This window comes from Hemiscyllium ocellatum, chromosome 37 (genome assembly GCF_020745735.1).
Source record: "Hemiscyllium ocellatum isolate sHemOce1 chromosome 37, sHemOce1.pat.X.cur, whole genome shotgun sequence".
Taxonomy (NCBI): Eukaryota; Metazoa; Chordata; class Chondrichthyes; order Orectolobiformes; family Hemiscylliidae; genus Hemiscyllium; species Hemiscyllium ocellatum.
Genome location: NC_083437.1, coordinates 6279516 through 6305103, shown reverse-complemented (window position 1 = coordinate 6305103; position 25588 = coordinate 6279516). Strand labels below are relative to the sequence as shown.

General features: G+C 41.4%; 1 protein-coding gene and 1 pseudogene across 1 annotated transcript in view; one reads left to right on the top strand and one right to left on the bottom strand.

Moving 5' to 3' along the window:
- tmem269 (transmembrane protein 269) overlaps window positions 1–23313 on the bottom strand; it is a 57171-nt gene extending 33858 nt beyond the window's left edge. Inside the window, exons 1-3 of the mRNA XM_060851909.1 lie at window positions 23256–23313; window positions 11679–11699; window positions 7163–7310 (exon numbers count right to left, since the gene is read on the bottom strand). Coding sequence (XP_060707892.1) covers window positions 7163–7310; window positions 11679–11699; window positions 23256–23313 — 227 coding nt within the window. The remainder of the gene's footprint in view (window positions 1–7162; window positions 7311–11678; window positions 11700–23255) is intronic.
- LOC132833837 (5.8S ribosomal RNA) lies at window positions 2009–2152 on the top strand (annotated as a pseudogene).
- Window positions 23314–25588: the final 2275 nt, after the last annotated feature.

Here is a 25588-nt window from a genome sequence, read left to right as displayed (position 1 = left end):
TTCGAAGACGATCAGATACTGTCGTAGTTCCGACCATAAATGATGCCAACTAGCGATCCGGCGGCGTTATTCCCATGACCCACCGAGCAGCTTCCGGGAAATCAAAGTCTTTGGGTTCTGGGGGGAGTATGGTTGCAAACTGAAACTTAAAGGAATTGACAGAAGGGCACCACCAGGAGTAACGCCTGCGGCTTAATTTGACTCAACATGGGAAACCTCACCCGGCCCGGACACGGAAAGGATTGACAGATTGATAGCTCCTTCTCGATTCTGTGGGTGGTGGTGCACGTGGAGTGATTTGTCTGGTTAATTCCGATAAAGAACGAGACTCCCACATGCTAAATAGTTACGTGACCCAGAGCGGTCATGGTCCAACTTCTTAGACGGACAAGTGGTGTACAGCCACACGAAATTGAGCAATAACAGGTCTGTGACACTCTTAGATGTCTGGGGCTGCACGCACGCTACACTGAACGGATCAGCGTGTGTCTACCCTACGCCGCCAGGTGTGGGTAACCCGGTGAACCCCATTCGTGATGGGGATTGGGAATTGCAATTATTTCCCATGAATGAGGAATTCCCAGTAAGTGTGGGTCATAAGTTCGGATTGATTAAGTCCCTGCCCTTTGTACACACCACCTGTCGCTATTACCAATTGGATGGTTTAGTGAGGTCCTCGGATCGGCCTCGCCGGTGTCGGACAAGGCCCTGGTGGAGCGCTGAGAAGACGATCAAACTTGACTATCTAGAGGAAGTAAAAGTTGTAACAAGGTTTCCGTCGGTAAACCTGCGGAAGGATCATTATCGGCTGGGGGTACGCCCGTTTTCCGGTTCACCTTGTCTCGCGGGGGTGGTTTTGGGGCCAGCAGGAGAGCTCGTCAGGGTAGCAGGCCCTGCGGCCATGGTCGCCGTCAAAACCCTCCCAAACTGTTGGGCACCTACCTGCGCGGGCAGGGGGACACTTTCCGATTGCAAATCTCCGTTTGCCGAACCCATCCCCAACGCATGCGTGCGGGTGGGTTCGCACTGCCCTTTGTCACAAGGGCCGAGCCCGTTCCACCATCTCATCAGCAGTGCCGACCGGTCTGTGATCGACGAAAAGGGAGCCACACCAGGTCCCGGTCCTGCTGCTTGGCGGCACCGCGTCGTCGGGAGCTTGCGTCAGACGGAGGGCTCCGGTGTACTCTCCAGCCACGGGAAACGAAGCTGGCGATGCAGCGCAGGTCTTTTGTTCTCAAATTGGTTGAGTTTCCGTCGGGGCTGTCTTGTCATGCTCCCTTCAACCCCACGGGGTACCTATTCCCTTCAGCACGTCACTCACACATTCCCATCAGGGCCTCTGTGCATTTGCGGGCTGTTGGCGGTGGTTTAAAGACTCCTGAGTTGCCGCCCGTCGTTTCTCGAGCTCCGTGCAGTCATGATCCCGAGCGAACTGCCAGCAGGGTTAACGAGCGATCGCGCTCTCAGTCGGGGTGCCTGGCATCGATCGGTGGTCGGTGGCTTGCGGGCAAGCTGCGCTGTGAGGGAGGAAACGGGTTTGATGTTTCTCAGCCCATCCCAGCGGTGGGTGGGCCGGTCGGCCGTCAGCTCTGGCCAGTGAGGCCCCTGACTCCACGCAGAAGTCCGCTCGCCGACGCTCTGCCATGTGTTTGTGTCAGTGACGCTGCTGAACCGATTGCGGGTCCCGTTTCCGCCTCTGCTTTTCCTCGGGCAAAGCTGCTGCACGCCTCGTGACACTTGACGGACGCTGGTGGTGGAGATCCTGCCTCCGTTGCTGCTGTGCGTGCCGACATGCACCGCCTCTTGGGCACCCTGTATTTATTTTTTCCATAGACGTACGTTTCCATGGGCCGCACCAGGCTGGTGCTCCCCACAGCTTCACGCCACCCTGCTCACGCACGGCCGCTGTGGGCAGGCAGGTGGGTGCTGCTAAGGTGGGGAGTGTATGTGTGGTCCGGGTTGCTTTCCTCTGGCGAGGAAGAGACCGAAAGAAAAACCCAATTCAGACAACTCTTAACGGTGGATCACTCGGCTCGTGCGTCGATGAAGAATGCAGCTAGCTGCGAAAATTAATGTGAATTGCAGGACACATTGATCATCGACACTTTGAACGCACTCCCTTAAATATACAGATCCTCTAACTTCAGCAACCAAATCTCCAGCTATGCAAATAGTCACCTGCATTTAGTCTAAAATTCTGCTCACCAGTCACTCAGTTGCCCACTAATTTACACTAGTCACTGCTCAGATTTAAATCAATCGCCCTGATCTTCAAATCCCTTCATAGATGACAAGATCATAAAGCATATGAGCAAAATGAGGCAATTTGGCCCACTGAGTCTGCTTTGTCATTTGATCCTGGCTATGCCTTACAGCCATAGTAATGGTATAGCACAGAAGGGGGATATTTGGCCCATCATGTCCATGTCGACTCCAAAATCTTCAGGCACATAGCCCACAGCCCTACAGCTTACAGCACTTAAGGTGACAATCCACATCCTTTTAAAAAAAAGAGTTTAGGGTCTCTGCTTTCACCATCAACTTAGGCAGCGAGTTCCAGACACTGACCACCCCTGCATAAAAAGATCTTCCTCACATCCTCTCTAATCCTGATGCCACTTAACATCAACACTTGATCCCTCATCTTTGAATTCTCTGCTGAGAAGAATGGATTTCTCATGTCTACTTTCTCTACCCCTCAATATTGTATGCCTCAATTATGTCACTCCTCAGCCTTTTCTGTTCCAAGGAAAACAACTCCAAACTCTCCTCATAGCTAAAAGTCTCCAGCCCTGTTAGTGTTATAGTAACTCTCTCCAGAATAATTATGTCCTTCCTATGACCAGAGCTGCACACAATTCTCCAGTTATGGCCTCATCAGATAGTTTACGGTTTCAGTATTATATTCCTACTTTTGTATTCTATATCTCTACCATTGAAGGACAGCATTCCATGTGCCTTCTTTACAATCTTACAACATTATCTTTGTTTCATGTACTGCTACCTTTAGGGACTTGTACACTGGCACACAAAGATCTCTCATTTCATTTATTCCTCTCAGTATATTCTCGTTTATTGTGTTTTACTGTTTGATCTGGCTAAATGCATTAGCTCACACTTATCAGGTTGAACTCCATCTACCACTTTCCTGCCACTCCATCAACCCAACTATTCACTAATTAGTTAATTTCTGTGTTGTCTGTAAATTTCCAAATTGGGCACCCCTGCATTCAAGTCCAAACCATTAAAATTTATAGAAGAAACAGTAGGGGTCCCAACACTGAGCCCTGTGGTACACCACTTGAAACAGCTTTTCATTCACAAGGACAGCCATCAATCAATCCCCTTTGTTTCCTGTTACTAAGCCAACTTTGGATCTAATTTGACACATTATCTCGTATCCCAAGGGCTTTTACGTTTCTGACCAAAGTCCATGTAGGATTCTGTGAAGTGCCTTGCTAAAATCCATATAGACAAAATCTACTGCACTACCCTCAGTGATGCTCCTTGTCACTCCCTCAAAGAATTCAATCACATTTGTAAGCTAGTCCCACTGCCTGCTCCTGGTACATATCCTTCCAAACTTTTCATATTCATGGATTTATGCATATGTCTTTTAAATGTTGTAACTGTACCTGCATCCACGACTTTCTCAGAAATTTCATTCCACATGTGAACCATCTTCTGTGCAAAAAAATTGCCTTTTTTTTTAAAACCTCTCTCCCCTCACCTTAAAATGTGTCCCCTAGTCTTGAAATCCCCTATCTGGGTAAAACAAAACTATTAACTTCATCAATATCTCATTATTTTATAAACTTCTCTCAGATCATCTCTCAACCTTCTATACTCTAACGAAAAATGTCTCAGCCTTTCTTTATAACTCAAACCTTCCATACCCGGCAACATCCTAGTAAATCTCTTCTGAACCCTCTCCAACTTTCCTTCCTAAAACTGGATACAGTATTCTAGAAGAGGCCTCACCAACCCTGTACAATCTCAATGTGACTACCCAACTTCTATACTCAAAGGACTTAGCAATGAAGCAAGCATGCCAAATGCCTTTTTAACCACCCTGTTTATATATGACACAAACTTCAAAGAATTATGTACCTGCCACCCTTAGGTCCCTCTGTTCTATAACATTCCCAAGACCCTACCATTAATTGTATAAATCCTATTCTCGTTTGTACCAAAATGCAAAATCTCACATTTATCTAGATTGAACTTCATCTGCTATTTTTCAGCCCATTGACCCATTTGATCAAGATCCCTTTATAATCTTACAAAAACCTTCTTCACTGTCTACAACACCACCAATTTTGTTATCATCTGCAAGTTTACTAACCATGCTTTCTAAATTCTCATTACTTATGTAAATGACAAACAAAAGAGAACCTAGAACCAATCCCTTGGAACACCACTGGTCACAGGCCTCCAAGGCTAAAAGAGGAGGCAGGAAGAACACAGCAAGCCAGGCAGCATCAGGTGGTGGAGAAGTCAACGTTTCGGGTGTAACCCTTCTCCACCTCCTGATGCTGTCTGGCTTGCTGCATTCTTCCAGCCTCCAGCTTGTTTATCTTGGATTCCAGCATCTGCAGTTTTTTGTCTGCAAAAAGCAAACCTCCACCATCACTTTCTATCTCCTGTTGTTGAGCCAATTATGTAATCAATTGGTAACTCAATCTGAACTTACTTTACTAATTAGTCTACCATGCAGAATCTGGATATAGGTTTTATTAAAATCCCAATAAACAATGCCTAACGATCTGCCATCCTCTATCTTTTTGGTAAATTCCTCAAAAACCTCAATCAAGTTTTAAAGACACTACTTTACTCACACAAAACCATGCTAACTATCCTTAATCAATTTTTGTCTCTCTAAATATCCATAAATCCTATCTTTTATGATTTAACCACAACCAAAGTCAGAATCACAGGTCTATAGTTCCATAGTTTCTCCTTACAACTTTTCTTAAACAAAAGTACAATATTACTTTTAGCTACTTGGTAGTGTGGATGAGCAGAGGGATCTTGATGTCCATGTACACAGATCTCTGAAAGTTGCCACCCAGGTAAATGGTGCTGTGAAGAAGGCATATGGCGTACTGGGCTTTATTGGTAGAGGAATTGAGTTCCGGAGTCCTGAGGTCATGTTGCAGTTGTATAAGACTCTGGTGCGGCCTCATCTGGAGTGTTGTGTGCAGTTTTGGTCGCTATACTATAGGAAGGATGTGGAGGCACTGGAACAGGAGCAAAGGAGGTTTACCAGGATGTTGCCTGGCATGGTAGGAAGATCATATGAGGAAAGGCTGAGGCACTTGGGGCTGTTCTCATTGGGGAAAAAAAAGGTTTAGGGGAGATTTAATAAGGTGTACAAGATGATTAGGGGTTTAGATAGGGTTGACAGTGAGAACCTTTTTTCCACTAATGGAGTCAGCTGTTACTAGGGGACACAGCTTTAAATTAAGGGGAGGTTGGTATAGGACAGATGTTAGGGGTAGATTCTTTACTCAGCGAGTCGTGAGTTCATGGAATGCCCTGCCAGTAGCAGTGGTGGACTCTCCCTCTTTATGGTCATTTAATCGGGCATTGGATAAGCATATGGAGGTTATTGGACTAGTGTAGGTTAGGTAGGCTTCGGTCGGCGCAACATCGAGGGCCGAAGAGCCTGTACTGCGCTGTATTTTTCTATGTTCTATGTTCTATTAGTCACCCTCCAGTCATCAGGCACCTCACCTGTAGTTATAGATGATTCAATATTTCTGCAAGGGATCTCATAATTTCCTCTCTTATTTCCCACAACATTTTGGAATACATTAGGTCCCGGAGATTTACCTACCTTTATATTCGCTAAGACCTCCCAAACTTCCTTTTCTCCAATGTGAACTGTTTTAAAAACATCAAAGTTTATCTCGTTGCATTCTCAAGATGCCATTTCTCGCTCTACAGTAAAAACTGACGTGAAATATTCATGTAGTATCTCTTCCACCTCCTGGGGTTCAATACAAAGATGACCTTCTTGACCTTTACACCTCTCTCTGATTACCCTCTTGCTCTTAATGTATTTGTAGAACCTCTTTGGATTATCCTTAACCTTATCTGCCATATCTCATATCTCCTCTTTCCCTTCCCAATTTCAGTTTTAAAAATGCTTTAAGAGATTCAATTGAACCAAGCTGTCTATTTCTAAAATAAGATTCTCTTTTATCTTGACTAGAACATCAATATCTTTATTCATCCATTGTTCCTAAATCGTACCAGCCTTACCTTTCACTCCAACAGAATCAAAATGCTTCTGAACTCTCATCATCGTACTCTTAAACACCTCCCACTTGTAGTCTCCTTGTCAAAAGTTTTCTGGAAATCCAAATAGCTCATGTCCACTGGCTCCCCTTTGTCTATCTTGTTTATTGCTACTTACTGGGGTGGAAATGACCTAATGGTATTATCACTAAACTATTAGTCCAGAGACCGGTAATGTCCTGAGGACCTGGGTTCAAATCCCACCATAACAAATGGCTGAATTTTAATTTGATTAAAATTATAGAAATTAGATTCTGCTGATGACCATGAAACTGTTTCTGATTGTCAGGAAAACCCATCTGGTTCACTAATGTCCTTTAGGAAAGAAATCTGCTGTTCTTACCCAGTCTGATCTACATGTGACTCCAGACCCACAGCAATGTGGTTGACACTCATGTGTCCTCTGGGCAATAAATACTGGCCTGGCTAGTGACATCCACATCCTAAGAATAAATTTTAAAAAGGAATTCTAATCGATTTGTCAGGCATGACCTCCCCGCGATGGAGCCATGCTGACTCAATCCTACCTTGCTGTGTACTTTCAATTACTCCACACTATCATCCTTAATAAAAGGATTCTAAATTCTTACCAATGACCTAGGTCAGTCTAACTGGCTGATAATTTCCCATTTCTGCCTCCACCCTTCTTAAAAATAGGTATTACAGAAGTCATTTTCCAGTTCTCTGGCTCCTTCCCTGACTCCAGTGATTACTGAAAGATTACCACCACTACATCCACAATCTCTTCAGCTATCTTCCTTAGGACCCCTCTCCTTTGTCTTGTTTTAAATGCTTTTAACCATTTATTTCTTGCTGCATCCTTTGGTTTTTCAATTTAAAGCATGTCTTTAGTACTTACTCATTTAAGCTACACAGAATTGAAGAGAGTCCCATCATGAGGTTTGTAAGAGATAGCGCATTAGCGATATTCTTTCGTGCAAGTTCTTGAAGGTGGATCCGGCCTGCCTGCTCACTAAGAAACAACTTCTTAGCATACTGGAAAATACCTAAAATCAAAAATAGAGTCAATCAGATAATTACAATATTAATTCTATGAGCCACGTCTAGTTGAAACTGGAGTAAAATACTACACTGCTAGAATTATCTTAGATAAGGAGTAGTACAGGCAGAGTGTAACTTGATGTATCTAAAAACAGTACAGTATGGAAGCAATGCATTTCTGGATTTTGGATCAACGTGGACATTCCTTCCCCATTAAAAAAGGGCTCAAAATAATTGGGTCACTTACCTGGGAGCCAGGTCAGCATTGGGGCCTGTGGGGAGGTGCATGGTGGTGAATATGAACGTTTATTCATTGTGAACTAGAGGGAAGAAATGAATCAGTGGACAGCAAATATGGTTGGTAACCATAGACCAGGGAACTATAGACCAATGGGTCTAACATTTGTGGTAGCGAAACTATTGAAGAAAATAGTGAAAGAGAAAATTAATCTCCATTTAGAGAGGCAAAATTTGATGAGGAATAGTTAACATGGCTTTGTCAGAGAAAAGTCGAAAACTATGGTGCTGGAAAAAGCACAGCAGGTCAGGCAGCTTCTAAGGAGTGGGAGTGTCGATATTTTGGACATACACCCTTCACCAGGAATGTTCCTGATGAATCATTTCTGATTTGCTTTTTCCAGTGCAACACTTTTCGACTCTGACTTTCCAGCATCTGAAGTACATAGCCAAAAGGGGGAATTTTTAAAATACTACTTTGGGTCAGAAAAGAGCAATTGTATCGTTTTTTTTCTTAAATCAGATACTTGTTTTAAGAAACACTGGACCACTATTGGGCTTGAGGGAGAACGATTCAGTAGGGATGTCATGATACAAATTAACACCTTGATAATATCATTACTTTTTTTAAAAAAAAACAAATCAATGACAGCATTGCAAGCTACCACAAAGAACAATCTATAATAACTTACTAACAACACCAGAATTTAGAACATCTTTCTGAAAAAGTTTGTCCTAACAATTTTTAAAAAGTCAATTGTGCAGTGGCCTCTTTGATATGCCAGGATTACATTTAGCTATTGTGATGTATAATTTTCACATTGGAGAAGATAAATTAATTGTTGTATGTATGCAAGCAGATATCAGTATCTGCAACTTTCAAGACATCCCTACTTTAAGAACATGTCTAACAACCTCAATAAAACCAACATTAGCATAACATGCCTGTTCAGTGCAGTCAAGCCAAACTTATTTATATGCTTGTTGATTGTTTTGTCAGCAGAGTCAAAAACCTTGAGTTTTTGGCTATGGGCATTATTTCATGAATCCAGGCCTGTTATCAATGTATGAAAGAAGGCTGAAAATGGGCAGTTTGCCTTTGCACTGCATGGGTATCAGATGTAACAAGTACATGTTGTTTTAACTCCTTGTATTATTTTTGAAAAAGTAATGTTTTTGAAAATCAAACTTCAGTTATAGGTGGGAATAATATAGCCAATCTCTTCCAATGATTATTGTGCAAAATGAGCTAAAATAGCAAAAAATGTTTGGGGCTCAAATTCTAAGCTTTACAAGGACATTTCAAACACTTTAGGAATTACAATTAAGTTTATTCTTCATTTAGCGCAATTCAAATGTTTAACCTTCTTCCATTCAGAAAAAAATAACAAATTGCAAACAGAAGCAGCCAAATTTTATTTTCATTGAAATAACATCTGTACAGCCCTAATTAAATGGATTTTGCATTGTAAGTGATAAACAATTCTGAAATCTTCTCTCATGTTGTATTTAATATTGTTTAACACAACTTATAAGACGATAAAAAAAAACTCCTGGCTCCAAACAACTTCCTGTTTCGTGTTTAGTTCTTCTCCAATATCTGCTTTCTAGATCTAATTTATTTTTATTCATTCTAACTAAGTAGTAAAATATTGCAAAGTTGATGCCTCACATTCCAGTCTCCAACAATAATGGATGAATTACTTTCTTTTACATGGCATGTATTGCTACACAGCATGCATTATCAGAAATTTCAAGAAATGAGGTAAGTATACTATAATTGAAACATTAACTTTTTTTAAAGAATAAAAGCTTGTCTGTTTTAACTAAGCATCACTAGAATATTAATGTTTTCTTATTCAAGCTTAGATAAATTTTATTTTTTAAATTAGCTATTATAAACCTTGCCACTTTAGAATCAAAACTTCAAGCAACAATGTTCTGCATCAGGCAATTAGCACAGGATAGGCACACAGGATTTAGGAGCATGGCTGTTAGTTGTCTCAAGCACACTATTCTGCCTGCTGTTCATAATCCTTAACTCTTTGGTCTGTAAACCGATCTATCTTACTCTACCTTGACTAAATGCAATGACCTAGTCTCCTCTACCTTCTGGAAAGAGAACGCCACTAAAGCCTAACTCTCAAAAGAAATCTCATCTGTCTTAAACGAAAGAACTCTTATTCCCTACCTCTAGTCTCTCTGACAATAGAAAGCATCCTTTCAGCATATCACTGAGACAAGTTCCATCAGGCTCTTACATTTTCCAAAAAATATCACCTCTGTCTTCTAAACTCCAATGGATACTGGCTCAGCCTGGCCAATCTTTCCTCAAAATAATCTCTTAATCGCAGAACGAATCATGTAAACTATCTCCAAACTATTTTCAAGGCAATTATGATTTTTCAAAATAAGGACACCCACGTTTTCCTTTTCTTCCAGATGTGGTCTCATCTTGGCCGTGTACACCTATAATAAAATTTCCCTAATCTTGTATTTCATTCTCCTTAAAATGAATGCCAACATCTATTTGCTTCCTAATCACTTTCTGTACCCACAGGCAAACTATTGGTTTCATGTACTATAATATCCAGATCCCTCTCTACATTTGAGTTCTGTAATCATCTCAATTTAAATATTATTCTACTTACCTGTCCTTTCTGCCAAAATGGAAAAGTTTCCTTATGCTCACATTGTACTCCATCTGCCAAATCTTTCCCTACTCACTCAATCTTTCTGGCCCTTTGTAGTCTCTAGATTGTAAACAGTTGAGACCCAATACCAATTCCTGTGGCACTCTGCCAGTAATATACAGACAGAAAAGAGTCATTTATCCCGACTGTTAGCAAATTAGTCTTTTACCGAAAATGTCACCTCTTATGCCGAGTGCTCTTACTTTGCGCAACAATGTGAATCAAATACTTTCCAAAAGTCTAAGTACACCACAGCTACCATTTTCCCTGTATCTACTTTAGAAAATACTTGCTCAAAAAGTCTAAAGAATTAAATAAATACACTTTCCTTTCACAAAGCCATGTTGACTCTGTCAATTAAAATTATGAATTTCTAAGTCTCCTGCTATAACCTCCTTAATAATGGATTCTTATAATTTCTCTATGACAGATGTTAGGATAACTGGTCAACAGTTCCACATTTTCTATCCCCCACCTTTCTTGAATAGAGGTGCTAATTTGACTATTTTCTAGCCTACCTGGACCCTTCCAGAAACTAAGGCATTTTGCAAAATTGTGACCAATGCATAAAGAATAATTTTCTTTAGTAAAAACACAAATTACAACGTAATTATCTGCTAAAGTGATCTTGCTGCTAGAACATGTCAGAAGTGAGAGTCATGTATTTACATTCTAAAAATTTCACAAAAGTAATAAAAAATTTGAGTAAGGGAAGACCTAATTAAAGTTGTGTTAAAATACTTTTGTCTATTGATGATAACTACTTATTCTACTAAAGTCAAAAAAGAAATTGGCACTTTTAAATCATAATACATCTATATCCTTAAGTATTACAACAGGATATGATGACTCCCTTCACCACTGACCGTGGACAAGAAAGTCTATGATAAACCTAATTATTTTAACAAAAGCTAAAAATGAATTAGTAATAGGAAGAAGATAGTGGAGTATCATTTGGAAGTTGAGAGAGCCTGGAAGTTTTTTTATTTTTCCTAGCCAAAACTCTTTTCTCATGATCACTAACCATTAACAGTGATTGAGAAAAAGCCATGTGTGTATGTTTTTCTAAAATAAAACAAAAATAACAATATTTCTTCCACCTCAAATCATCATCTCGGATTGAGCATATTTTTGAAATTAGTTACACATTTATCAATGAATGGAACAAGGGTTAAACTACTCAGATTGAGTTAAAAAGGTACTTTTCTCTTTCATAAATCAACTTACCGCACTGAAACTTTAACTATTTCCCCAAGTCTACCAACCATATACTAACAAAAGGATTAAAGAGTTTTCTTGACCTTTCTCCTGTCGCCCACTCCGACCAATAGACAACGACATCATGCTGCTTTCCCACATATCCCAACTTTCAAATGTGCGTGCTTTTTAAATACCTAAATGCTAAGCTTTACGTGGGAGAAAGGCTTAAGGTTCAAGTCCTACTATTGTGTTTTGCACCCTGCACTTCACACGTGTTTTCCAAAGCCAGCCAAGTTCAAGCCTTTTTCGATCTGAAAGAAAACAGCACATCAGAGCAACACAGAAGCCAACAGATATCTGCTATATCAGCATTGTACAGAGAACCCCACTCAAAAGATTAGAGCTTAAAAACTCCTTCATACAAATGGCATCTGTTCAAATTATACTTCCTTTAAATTCAGTAAAAATTTTCCAAATATGAAAAATACGTAGTGATTGGCTGTGGAGAGAATTGTAATTCACCTCAATGACAGTAGAATTATATGAGACATTAAACGAATTAGACAACACTAATTCAAATTAGTACAATTATGAAAATAAATTTTGTTTTAAATTACCTACCGTAGGTACCACTTTTTTGTGATTTGAATATGGTTCAAAACTTCGTATAAAAATCAAATACCTGCAATCTAAATATTGGCCCTTTTAAGATTTTAATGATTACCACTCATGTGACCATGCAGTTTTTCCCAGGTCTTCATATGATTTTATTCTTACACCTCATCTTTAGAAAGGAGTGGCAGTAAGTTAATGTAGCAAAAGTACACAAATAACACCAAAAGAAAAAAAGAAATCAGGCTCCACTTTAGGAAGAATTACATTCAAGAAATAGGACAGCACGTGGGGCAATAGCTCGGCCACCAGAAACAAAGAATGAAGGAGACAAATCTAAAGGGTGGTCACTGAACATGTACACACATTTGTTCCTCCACTTATAAATAAATAACAGCAAAGTGAAAGAAAACTGAATTAGAATTATAGTTTAATACTGATAGTCATTTGGAACACATCAAGAATTAACCAGTTGCTTTGCCTGGTAAACACATGATTTAAGTACAGTAGTCTTTGCTTATGTAAACGGGCTAATAATCAGAGGCCTAGACTCTGATTGAATCTCGAATTGATTGAATTTCAATCTTGCGTTTGAATCTCGACAACAAAGCTGATGTCTATAATTTCGATTCAGTTAATTAAATCTTGAACTGAAAAGCTTGTAACAGCAATTGTGATCATGAAACTACTGGATTGATTTAAGATTCACAATGAATGAAATCTGACATGGGTGTGATTCCTTAACCTTTTAAATTCTAGAGAATAAGGCCTAATTTGTATAACCTTTCCTGATAACCCAAAACCAGGTTTCACTGTTGTAAACCTTCATAGAGACATACAAGATAATCAGAGGGTTAGATAGGGTGGACAGGGAGAGCCTTTTTCCAAATTTGGGAACAGCAAACACGAGGGGACACAACTTTAAAGTGAGGGGAGATAGGTATAAGACAGATGTCAGAGGTAGTTTCTTTACTCAGAGAGTAGTAAGGGTATGGAATGCTATGCCTGCAACGGTAGTAGATTAAAGTCGTCATTGGATAGGCATATGGACGTACATGGAATAGTGTAGGTGGGATGGGCTTCAGATTAGTATGACAGGGCGACGCAACATCGAGGGCCAAAGGGCCTGTACTGCGCTGTAATGTTCTATTGTATTGTCTCAATATATCAGCCCTACAGTACCAGATATGTTCACCATACTCCAAGTGGAATCTAACCAGCGTTTTGTATAATTGCAGCATAACTTCTGTATCTTTACACTTCAGTCCTCTAGTTATAAAGGACAGCATTTCATTAGTTTTGTTGACTATCTTCTGTACCTATTCATGACATTTCAAAGATCTATGCACCTGAGCCCCCAAGTCCCTCCGGACATCCAATGTATTTAACTTCATACCACCTAGAAAATACCATGAACTATCCTTTTGTATCCAAGATGGATAACCCCATACTTGCTTGCATTGTATGCCATCTGACATAGTTCTGCCTGTGCACTCAGCAAAAAAGTACAAAATTACGAATTGATAAATGGTCATTGTTTACAATGCCACTTAACTTTATGTCATCAGCAAATTTGGATACATAACTTTCTATGCCATTGGCCAAGTCATTAATGTGAATTATTGAGGCCCTAACACGGATCCTTGTGGGATACGACTGATCACATATTGCATATTTGTGTGCCAATCCTTTTCCAAACATTGTCACCAGCCACTTAATCACTATGAAATTGCTCTCAATTTTCATTTCCCTCAAGGGAACAGCCTCATCTTTGCCAATCTACCCACATAAATTAAATCTTATCCTTGGAATCATTCTTGTCAATCTTTCTACACACTCTGAAAATACTTCATTATAAAGTGTGATGCTTATTATTGCAACAAAACTCAAACTGAGAATTGAATAAGCAACCACTCAACTTAAATCATGACTCAATTGAAAATGAACGAACTTGATAAATAAGGCTGAATTGGGCTCTTGTTACACACTAATAGTCCCTACCTCTAATGAGCCCTTCACGTCGATTCTCCTGCTCCTTGGATGCTGCCTGACCTGCTGTGCTTTTCCAGCAGCACATTTTCAGCTCTGATCTCCAGAATCTGCAGTCCTCACTTCCCCCTCAATGTAGAGGAGACCACATTGGGAGCACCGGATACTGTAAACTAGGTTGGAAGAGAAGTAGGTGAACCTCTGTCTCACCTGGAAGGGCTATTTGGAGCCATAGATAGAGGTGAAGGGGTGATGGGCTGCCAGGTTTTGAATCTTTTCCTCTTATAGTGGAAGGTACCTTGGGGTTTGGGGGGGTTGGTGGGGAGAATGGCATGAATCAAGGGAACGGTCCTTGCGGTAGGCAGAGAGGGGTCGGGAGGGGAAAATGTTCTTGGTGATGTAGTCTTGTTGGAGTTGCGGAAGTGTTTAAGGGTGATATGTAGAATGTGGAGACTGGCGGGAGGGTAGTTGAGGACAAGGAAGACCCTGTCTTTATTGCCAAGATTAGAGTCATGCTGGAAAAGCAAAGCAGGTCAGGCAGCATCCAAGGAGCAGGAACATTGACGTATCAGGCAGGAGCCCTTCATTAATCGATTTTCCTGCTCCTCGGATGCTGTCTGATCTGCTATGTTTTTCCAGCACGACTCTAATCTTGACTCTGATCTCCATCATCTGCAGTTCTCACTTTCGCCCTGTCTTTATTGTGTTTGGGATTGTTCAATGTAGCCGAAAAGAGGCAGGTGTAGCTGGGGCCTATCCGAAGATCCATGGCTACTTCCTGTATTTGAAGGAAATAGGAGACATTTTGGCGAGGCGGAGGAGGGTATTGGTGGTGGTGGGGTGTCTGGATGGGTCTGTTGGAGAGGAAGAAGCAGACGCCCTGGAGGCTGTCCTTGTTGGGTACGGATGTGTGTAAGGACTGCACATCCATAGTGCAGATAAAATGCTAGGGTCCAGGGAACTGGATGGGCATGGTTGGCATTGTGGATGTAGGTGTGAAGTGCCTGAACCAAGGGGGAACAGGATGGAGTCAAGAAAGGATGAGATGAGTTTGGTGGGGCAGGAGCATGCAGAGACAAGGGATCAGCTGGGGTAGTTGGGCTTATGGATCTTGGGGAGCATGTAAAACCGGGCAGTGCAGAACTGGGAGACTATGAAATTGGAGGCAGTGGATGGGAGATCACCAGAGGCAATGAGGGCACACAGTTCAAGTGATTTTGGACTGATGGGTCACGGTGGGATTGTGATCAAGGGGCAAATAGGATGTGGTGTCAGAGAGTTGGCGTTCAGCCTATGCGACAGAGGTCCATTGTCCAGACTACCAGTGACCTTCCCAGTCACTGTCCATTTTAATTCCCCTTCCCACCTCCTTTCCGACATGACCATCCTTGGCCTCCTCCACTACCACAATGAATCAGACCAGAAATTGAAGGAACAATACCTCACTTTCTGCTTGGACAGCCTACAGCCCAGAAGACTCAACAATTGGAGTTCTCCAATTTCAAGTAACTTCCCTTCCCATCACCCGACTCCCTTCCAAGCCCCTCCACCTCCATTCCATTCCTCTCATTGACCTTCTCTCCAGTCACCAACCGGATTCATTCCTCCGATTAACCAACCAGGTTGTACCCTCTACCTGTGTCCACCTATCCCCACCTCACCATCCTATGCCCCCACCTCCTTTATCTGCAACTCCCCTTCCACCTACACCTCCAGTCCTGAAGAAGGATTACACTCAAAACATTAATTTCTCCAACTCCTGATGCTGCCTGGTTTGCCATATTCTTCCAGACTCCTGCCCGTCTACCTTGGATTCCAGCATTTGCCATCTCTTGGCATTCACTGGCATTACCATCACTGAATCCCCCATGAACAATGTTAATTGACCAGAAACTGAACTGGACTAGCTGTGACTGTGATGAGAAGAACAAGTAACTCTTCTTTGGACTCCCCAGAATCTGCCCACCATCTACAAAGCACAAAGTCAGGAGTGTGATAGAACACTTCCCACTGGAATGGATGAAAAGCAGCTCCCAGCAACACTCAAAGCTGGACACCACATTCACAAACATTCACTCCCTCCATCACTGATGCTCAGTAGGAACAATGTATATCATCTACAAGATGCACTGCAGAAATTCACCAAGACTAGTACCATCTGGAAGGACAGGGCAGCTGCGAGAACACCATCATCTGCGAGTTCCACTTCAAACTGCATAGCATCCAGACTTGGAGATATATTGCTGTTCTTTATGTATCGATGGATCAAAATCCTGGAATACTCTCACGAATGGCACTGTGGGTGAACCTACAATGGACTTCAATGGTTTAAGAAGGGGGCTCACTGCCACCTTCTCAATGCAAGTAAGAATGGGCAATCAATGCTGCCCTGCCAATGACATCTACATTCCATGAATGAATTGCGAAGAAATCCTAGCCTCTGACCTACTCTTGTAGCTACAATATTTATATAGCTGGTCCTGTTCAGTTTCTGGTCAAAAGTAATCTTTGAGATCTTGATAGTGCAAACTTCAATGACAGTAATGCCAAGGAATGTCAAAAGTAAATGGTTTGACTTTCTTTTGGATATCATCATTTCCTAGCATTTTTATGCCACAAATGTTGCATGCCACTTATCAAACCGAGTCCAAATTTTGTCATAGATATCCAACGCACAGAAATGGTTCTATAGTCCATCAAGTCTGCACTGGTCAAAAAACAAGCACCTAACTAATCAAATTTTCCAACATTTGGCCCAGAGCCTTGCAGAAGTCCTCACAGCATTCTTCGTGTACATGGGCATAGGCTGCTGCAATATCAAATGAGTCATGAAGAATACTATGCAAGTAATAATGAACATCCTCAGATTGGAGTTTATGAACCAAGTGAAGGTAGTTGAGTGTAAGAAATATCCTGAGGAACATTCCTAGTAATGTCCTGGGATCAAGATGATGTACCTCGAACAACAATTATTTTCCTTTGTCTTAGGTATGATTCCAACATGTAGAGTTTTTCCAGATTCCCATTGACTCAACTTTGCTGGGGCTCCTCAATGCTATAGTCAGTCAAATACTGTCTTGATGTTAACAAAAGTTAATTTCGACTCACTTCTAGAGTTCAGCTCTTTGGTCCATGTTTGGAATAAAGTTGTAATGAGGTCAGCAGCTAAGTAACCCATGCAGAACCTAAACAGAATGCCAATGAGTAGGTTACTGCTGAGTGAATGCTGTCTCATAGATCTGTGAATGTCCCCTTCCATCTGTGACAATGCGGTGGCTTTAAGAGGTGTGTTTTATCTTGGTTTCTTTTAGAGAGAGATTGGGGAACAGGTACGAGCAGTGTATGAGAAATTTTTTAAAAAACGAAACCCTCACAAGTTGTTTAAGTTGGAACAATAGAAGCAGCCTGAGTAGGTGTGGTCATGCTCTCAGATCCAGGATGGTTTTAGTGAGCTGCCCACTGTTGTTGCTGGGGTCTCAGCAGGGTTGGAAAGCAGTGAATCTCTCCTGGTTGCTACATTCATTCTCTCACAAAAATGTCAGAATGTTTTTAGATTAGATTAGACTTACAGTGTGGAAACAGGCCCTTCGGCCCAACAAGTCCACACCGACCCGCCGAAGCGCAACCCACCCATACCCCTACATTTACCCCTTACCTAACACTACGGGCAATTTAGCTTGGCCAATTCACCTGACCCGCACATCTTTGTGACTGTGGGAGGAAACCGGAGCACCCGGAGGAAACCCACGCAGACACGGGGAGAACGTGCAAACTCCACACAGTCAGTCGCCTGAGTCGGGAATTGACCCGGGTCTACAGGCGCTGTGAGGCAGCAGTGCTAACCACTGTGCCACCGTGCCGCCCACACTTACAGTGTGGAAACAGGCCCTTCGGCCCAACAAGTCCACACCGACCCGCCGAAGCGAAACCCACCCATACCCCTACATTTACCCCTTACCTAACACTACGGGCAATTTAGCATGGCTTTCCTCTTGGATTGGGGAACTGCACGTATGACCATTGGTTTTCTGAATTTGCCTTTATGACAAGGGTGTGGTTATGGGACATTATTATATTGGAACATTTAATTTGTAATAGTTAACAATAGTTTTAAATTTACCAATAGAATTAAGTTATCTTTCTTTTATTGTTTTTTTAAACCAAAGTGTTTGAATAAATTGTATTTTGCTTAGCATGAAGCAGAATGACCACTTGAATTGCATCTGGAACACAGCACACCAGACACTTACCTTTAAAATAAGAAATAGATACGGTCTAGGCTACTTTCTAAATATACTTTGAGGGGGTCTGGTCTGGTCCAAAACAAATTGGAGACTCTTAATGTGATCAAAATCCCTAATTCCAGGTTGACTGTAAGATTATTGGACTCAAAGGCAGTGAATGGTAAGTGTTAGCAATTTTGTTTCAGGTATTGAATTCAGTTGGATTACACAGAGGGTGTGGCTTGTGCAGTAACGGCTCTTTCAGTCACAATTAGTTACTAAGGCATGGAAGAAGTCATTTTGGGGGTTTTACAGGAAACGAGCAAGGCCAGGCTTTAAGAATTCACAGACCAGCTGGAGTTGGGGCTGCTTCTGTCAGTGCGCAAGGGAAGCTAATTGCAGCAATAGTTTGCCATGTATGACTGCCAGAAATGACATCTTAACCTTTCAAAATGGCTAAAGTTCAGTTGCAAATGAAGCAGTTTTAATTAGAGGAAAAGGAAATAGAAAAAGAAATCAAACAGTTTGAATCACAATTAAAGGCAGGAGGGAGAGAAGACAGGGAGAAAAAAGAAGAGAAAAAAAAAGGAGAAAGAAAGATAAGAAAAGCAGAAAGAGACAGTTTGAACTTCAGAAGGTGGCAATTAGAAAGGAAAGTTTGCTTAAAAAGGGGCCGAGCTGAATGTAGAAGGTAGGATTAGTGAAGAGGAAAGTGATGATAAGCAAACCCATCGAAGACAAAGGCAGCATTGCCTAAATTGACGAGAAGCATTGAGAAGACACTTTCATTTCATTTGTGAAAGTAGCTAAACAAATGGAATAGCTGGTGACCATGTGGGTCTTGATTATCCAAACAGAATTGGTAGGTAGAGCTAGTGAGAAACTTGCATCACTATCAGAGGAGATATCTGGGGAGTATAATGAAGTGAAAAATGTCATCTTAAGTGCATAAGAGCTAGTACCAGAAGCCTACAGACAACATCTTAGGAATCTAAGGAGGGACCCTGGTCAAATGTACATTAAACTTGAAAGGATCAAACAAAGTAATTTTCATAGGTGGAGAAGGGCATTGAAAATAGACTAAATATATCATGCTCTTAGAAGGACAATTACTTTGGAGGAGTTTAAAAATTCACTTCCTGATGCAGTGAGAACTCATGTGGGAGAGCAGAGTGTTAATACTGCAGGATTAGCAATGGAAATGGCATTGGATTATGAGTTAGCTTGTAAATCAAAGTTTGGCTGATGATATCAATTTCAGTCTGTGCAGGACAGAAATTGGGGGAAAAAAGAAATCCTCAGGTAGTTAGGAAAAAGGAGATCTCATTGAACATAGTCAAGATAGCTTACAAGATAAATAGGAATCCCATGATGGGGAAGAGAGAAGTAAAAGAGTTCAGGTATTTTCAAGAAGTTGCAGTGGTGTTGGTTTAGAAAAAGCACTGGAAAGATGGATGTGGGAAAACAGGATACGCCCAGGAATTTTGTTCAAGTGGTAAAGGAAATCACAGTGGAAGCTAAAAAGCTGCACCAAAATGTACAATCTGGTTAGGGGTTGGTTGAGAAGAAAGTGCCAGATCTCTTTAAAGAATTTACTTGCTTGGATAAGGTTTACTAGTATATACCAGGAGGAGCAGATAAAGGAATTATGGGAGCATGTCAATCTCTAATGGGGAGAGATGAAAAGGTATGCAATTCAGAAGGAGTACTGCCAGAAGAGGTGGTAATATGCGGAATTCATGGTGAGAAGAATAGTGTTCCATTATATCAAGTGAGATTGGAAAGTCCAGTGAAAAGTTCTGGAGTGATGGAAAGAGTCAAGGCAAAAGTCTCCATTCCAGGAATACAGTTTCTCCTTGATAAGGATATAGCTGGATCACAGGTGGGAGTGATGCCTCCTGTGGTTGAAAAGCCAGTGGAAATCAAGCAATTGAGGTATTACAGGAAGTGTAGCCTATGATTTTCCTGACTGTGAGAGAACAAGGTCATAAAGCCACAGTTGACACAGGAAGAGAAATCAAAGAATAAAGATAAGGAAGGTGAAGTGTAATTATCTGAGACTACATTTGAACAGATGATTGACAAAAAAGAAAACAAAAGTGGAGGTCAAAGTGGATATTTTTACTTCAGAAAAATTAACTGAATTGTAACAGAAAGATGAAAAACTAAAGAAATTTGTATCAAAAAGAATACACCGAAGAATCTGAGTTAATCTATCATTTAGATATAGGAAATGCTGTTCCAATTAAGCAACATCCTTATAGACTTAACTCTTTCAAATGGCACAGGTTCAAAAACAGATTGAATGCATGCTCAATATAATTGAAGTGAATTACAATGACTGGAGCTCACCCTTAGTAATGATACCAAAACCAGATGGTACCCAACAATTATGTGTGGAGTGTTGCAAAGTCAATGCAGTTGCAAAGTCTGATTCATATCATTTTTTGCATTTGAAAGACTGTATTCAGAAGGTGGAACAAGCATGCTATATTTCTAAGTTGGACTTACTCAAAGTATACTGGCATGTACCTGTATCAGAGAGAAAATAAGTTCGGCGTTTGTGACACCGAATGGACTGTACAGTTTTAAATTCATGCTATTTGGTATGAAAAATAATTGAATGATCAGCAACTGAAATATTCCATGATTCAGGAGACCTTGAGCTTAGTGCTGGCATTACAACATTTATATTGTCAGTAATGTGTCTGAGACAATTGTATGTACTGATTATAATGCCTTAAAGCTTTGAGAAATTTACGGACAAAAGTTCTAGACTGTTCAGATGGAGCTTATTATTGCAGCTATTCAATTTGAAAGTTATACATGTGTCAGGACAAGAAAACGTAATTTGGAACTGAGTTGAAGAGGAACTTCTTCATCCAAAAGGGTAATTGAACTGATGGAACTCCCTGTTCAGTGAAGTACTTCAGGCTACCTCATTGGACATTATTAAGGCAAAAAATAGATTTTTTGAACAGTAAAGGAAGTAAGGGTAATGATGAGTGGGCAGGTAAGTAGAGCCGAGTCAAGAAAATGATCAGCCATGATCTTATTGAATGGTAGAACAGGCTCAATGGGCCAGTTGGCCTACTCCTGCTCCTATGTTTTTGCGGATGCATTGTTGTAACAGGGTGAGGGAAGATGATGGCGTTCGGTGGTAGGAAGAAAAGGACTAAAACAGACTGTAGTAGTTCATGTTTGCATACTTAAGAGTCAGTGTAATGTGTATATATTGTACAGTATTAATAGCATAAGACTAAAGGTTTTAAAAAATGAAGCCATTCAAAGTTTGTGCGAAGATTTGTAGCTCGGGTGCTCGTTGTTGTGGTTCTGTTCGCCGAGCTGGAAGTTTTTGTTGCAAACGTTTCATCCCCTGGCTAGGCGACATCAACAGTGCTTTGGAGCCTCCTGCGAAGCGCTTCTTTGATGTTTCTTCCGGTATTTATAGTGGTCTGTCCTTGCCGCTTCGTGTTGTCAGTTTCAGCTGTCCACTGTAGTGGTTGGTATATTGAGTCCAGGTCGATGTGTTTGTTGATGGAGTTTGTGGATGAATGACATGCCTCTAGGAATTCCCTGGCTGTTCTCTGTCTGGCTTGCCAGATGCCTAAGAGAAAGACCACGGAACGAGGACATGCCACAACCCAAAGGACTAGCCACACTACCATACATCAGGAGCGTTTCTGAACTGACAGCCAGACTACTGCGACCCTTAGGACTCATAACGGCACACAAACCAACAGCCACGCTCAGACAACTCACTAGAATGAAGGACCCGATATCCAACATGAGCAAAACTAATGTAGTGTACAAAATACCATGCAAGGACTGCACAAAACACTATATAGGACAAACAGGAAGACAGCTAACAATCCGCATACATGAACATCAACTAGCCACGAAACGACACGACCAGCTATCCCTAGTAGCCACACACACAGACAACAAGCAACATGAATTCGACTGGGATAACACCACTATCATAGGGCAAGCCAGACAGAGAACAGCCAGGGAATTCCTAGAGGCATGGCATTCATCCACAAACTCCATCAACAAATACATCGACCTGGACCCAATATACCAACCACTACAGCGGACAGCTGAAACTGACACCCGGAAGTGGCAAGGACAGACCACTATAAATACTGGAAGAAACATCAAAGAAGCGCTTCGCAGGAGGCTCCAAAGCACTGATGATGTCACCTAGCCAGGGGACGAAACGTTTGCAACAAAAACTTCCAGCTCGGCGAACAGAACCACAACAAATGAAGCCATCTTTATATATTGATAGGTTTCTTTTAAAGGGGAAGGAGAGGTGTGACAATGTTGCGGCTTTCAGGAGATGTATTTTCTCCAGGTTTCTTTTACAGAGAGAGACTGGGGGACAGGTGTCGAGCAGTCCATGAGAAGATAACCAAGTTGTGAAGCTTGGGATTTGTTTTTAAGTTGGAGCAAAATAAGCAGCCTGAATGGATGTGGTCAATCTCTCAGATGTTTTGTTAGCTTTCCACTGTTGTTGCTAGGGTCTCAGCAGGGTTGGAAAGCAGTGAATCTCTCCTGGCTGCTACACTCTTTCTCAGAATTGTCTTATGATCTTTCTTCCTGGATTGAAGAATTGTATGCGAGACAATCGGTTTTCTGAACTTGCCTTTTTGTAAGGGCATAGTTATGGGACGTTACTACTTTGGACAATTAATTAGTAATAGTTACGGTATCTATTATTCTACTCAGCTTTCAAATAGTGTTAAGATATTCCAAGTTCTTCTTTCCTGAGCTGTATTTTAACTGTAGTGTTTGAGTAAATTGTTGCCAGATAGATGGATCAAATGAATCGCATCTGGAACAGAGCACTTTACATTTACCTTCAAAATAAGAAAAAAATAGGATATAGGCTATTTCCTTAACATATTTTGAGGGGGTCTGATCTAGTCCATGACACATCACTTTCCTGATCATTGAGTGTAGGTTGCTGGAACAACAGTTAGATATAACCTACACTGTGCGGACAGGGCGTACTTTGACAATTCTTCTTGGTTCTGGGCTGATGCCAGCATTGTCGATGGACATCCTACCACAAGATGTTTTGTGACACAATTAGTTCTGGAGCAAGTCTTCAGTAATTTTGGTGAATGCTGTCATGACCCATAGCCTTTGCATTATTCAGTATTCACAGTAGTTCCTTGATATCACACGTTGTGAACTGACTTGGCTGAATACTGATAACGGTGGTGCTGGGAATATCAGAGCGAGTCGAGGGTGTGTTGCTGGAAAAGCACAGCAGGTCAGGCAACCGAGGGGGGGGGGGGGGGGGGGGGAAAGAAAATTACAATTGACATTTCAGGCCAGAGCTCTTCATCAGGAATTCCTGATAAAGGACTCCAGCTCGAACTGTCGATTTTCCTAGTCCTCGGATGCTACCTGTCCTACTGTGCTTTTCCAGCAACACACTCTTAATTCTGATCTCCAGCATCTGCAGACCTCACTTTCTCCTAGTTGCTCTCACAGAGAGGCCCACCAAGATGAGAAATTTAAAAATAAATGCATTGATGGACCAGGAGCCAATGTAGACAGTGTATTGATGAGCAGAGAAAAGATGCAGCACATGTAGGATATGGGCTTTGGAGTTTTGAAAGGGTTCAAAGTTCTAGTCAGTGGAATATGGGTGGCTAGTGAGTAGAGTATTAAGAACAATGTGGATTGGAACTAAGGCAGAGTTGATTGTTCCAGCAGCATATGGACTGACGTTGGGCAAGAGGTGGACATAGGCAGTCATTCTAATGCAGAAAATGGAAGTTAAGAGCCTTGCTGAAAATCAAAGACAAATGTCTTGGTTGTGAACAATTGGTTGTAATCCTGAAAAGAGTGTCAGTCAGGGAAGAGAACTAGTGCCCACAGAATGGATTTTGGGGCAGTGACTGAAGACAATGACTTCTTCCCCATGATTAACTAGAAGAAATTTTCGTTCATTAAGAACTGGATATCTGACAACAAACAAACAAACAAACAATGGAGGCCATAGAGGGTTGAGAGAATTGATGGTGACACTGAGTTGTGAATTTTCAATATACATGTGGTATTTGTTGTCTTTAGATGACATCGCTGAGGGGGCAGTAATTTGAAGGGAAACAGGATAAGGCCAAACAATAATCAATGGGGGGGGGGGGGGTTCAAAGATAAGGTGTCAGGGAGGTGAGTAACGTCTCTTTATTTAGGAAGGCAAGGAACAGGAGTAGAATATTCTATTCCTGAATTCTACTTCCATATTCAATTAGCTTATTGTTCCAATTATTCCTCTCTTCTCTATCTTTTTACACCCTTCCCTATCAAAAGCTTACTTAATCACCAAATTTGAAAAGCACTAACATAAAAACAAACGACTAAAGGCAGGGTTTTGTTAAATCCAGTCAGCAATACAAGCCTAGCATCTAGCCTGAAGGTGAGATTTGTGCTGGAATGGAGATGGTTACTGGGATAGTTTGTTGGTCCTGAAGAAAGCACCCTCTTCCTAGCCTACAAGCAGCTTTCTCCCACAAGTTGTAGGTACTCTACAACACACCCTCAATGAGCCATGTTCTAATACACACTGTCTCTTTCCCTCTATCATTCAGATATGTTTCAATCCTCTTGCACTGCTACCAGCCAACCTCAACGCAATAATGCCTCCTCTCCTGTGGTCAAATGAAGTGTTCCATGAAAGTAAAACAAACCCTCCGTTGGAATCTATCCAGGATGGTTATTTCACCTGTACAACATCACCTTTAATGCCAATCTGATACCACATGGTTTTCATTCACTGCGGAGTTACTTTCAAAGGTTTTTATTTAATCTGGCAAAGTGATGCTTTATTGAGTGTGCATGACATGCTAATGTATTTGAAATGGATTTCCAGCGAGGAGCTCAATTTGCTTGTTTCTACTGCAACCTTAACTCCCTAAGAGTCGCTGGTCATCAGTTCCGAATGCCAATCAAGTATGGGATATCACCACACTGAGGATGGGAAACATTTCACTCGCAATGGGCACTTAAGGGAGTGTGCTGGGAAAGATGATGCAGCTCTGTATTTAAAAAATTGTTTTAGATGAGAGAAGTCTGGAAATATTGGGGTGGACAAGGTGGAAAAGCTAAGTCTCAAAGAAGCAGGTGGTGAAAAAGAGAACTGCGATTACAAAGGCTCAAATGTACAGAAGTTAATTATGTCAAGCAAGCTTGGGGAAAGGAGGAAAGAAAGCTTCAACCACAATTCGGCTCTTTGAACAGTCAAAGTTAATTGAATTTTGAGCAAAGCTCAGACAACCGTTTGCCACTATAATGTTTAATAATGTTCTAGAA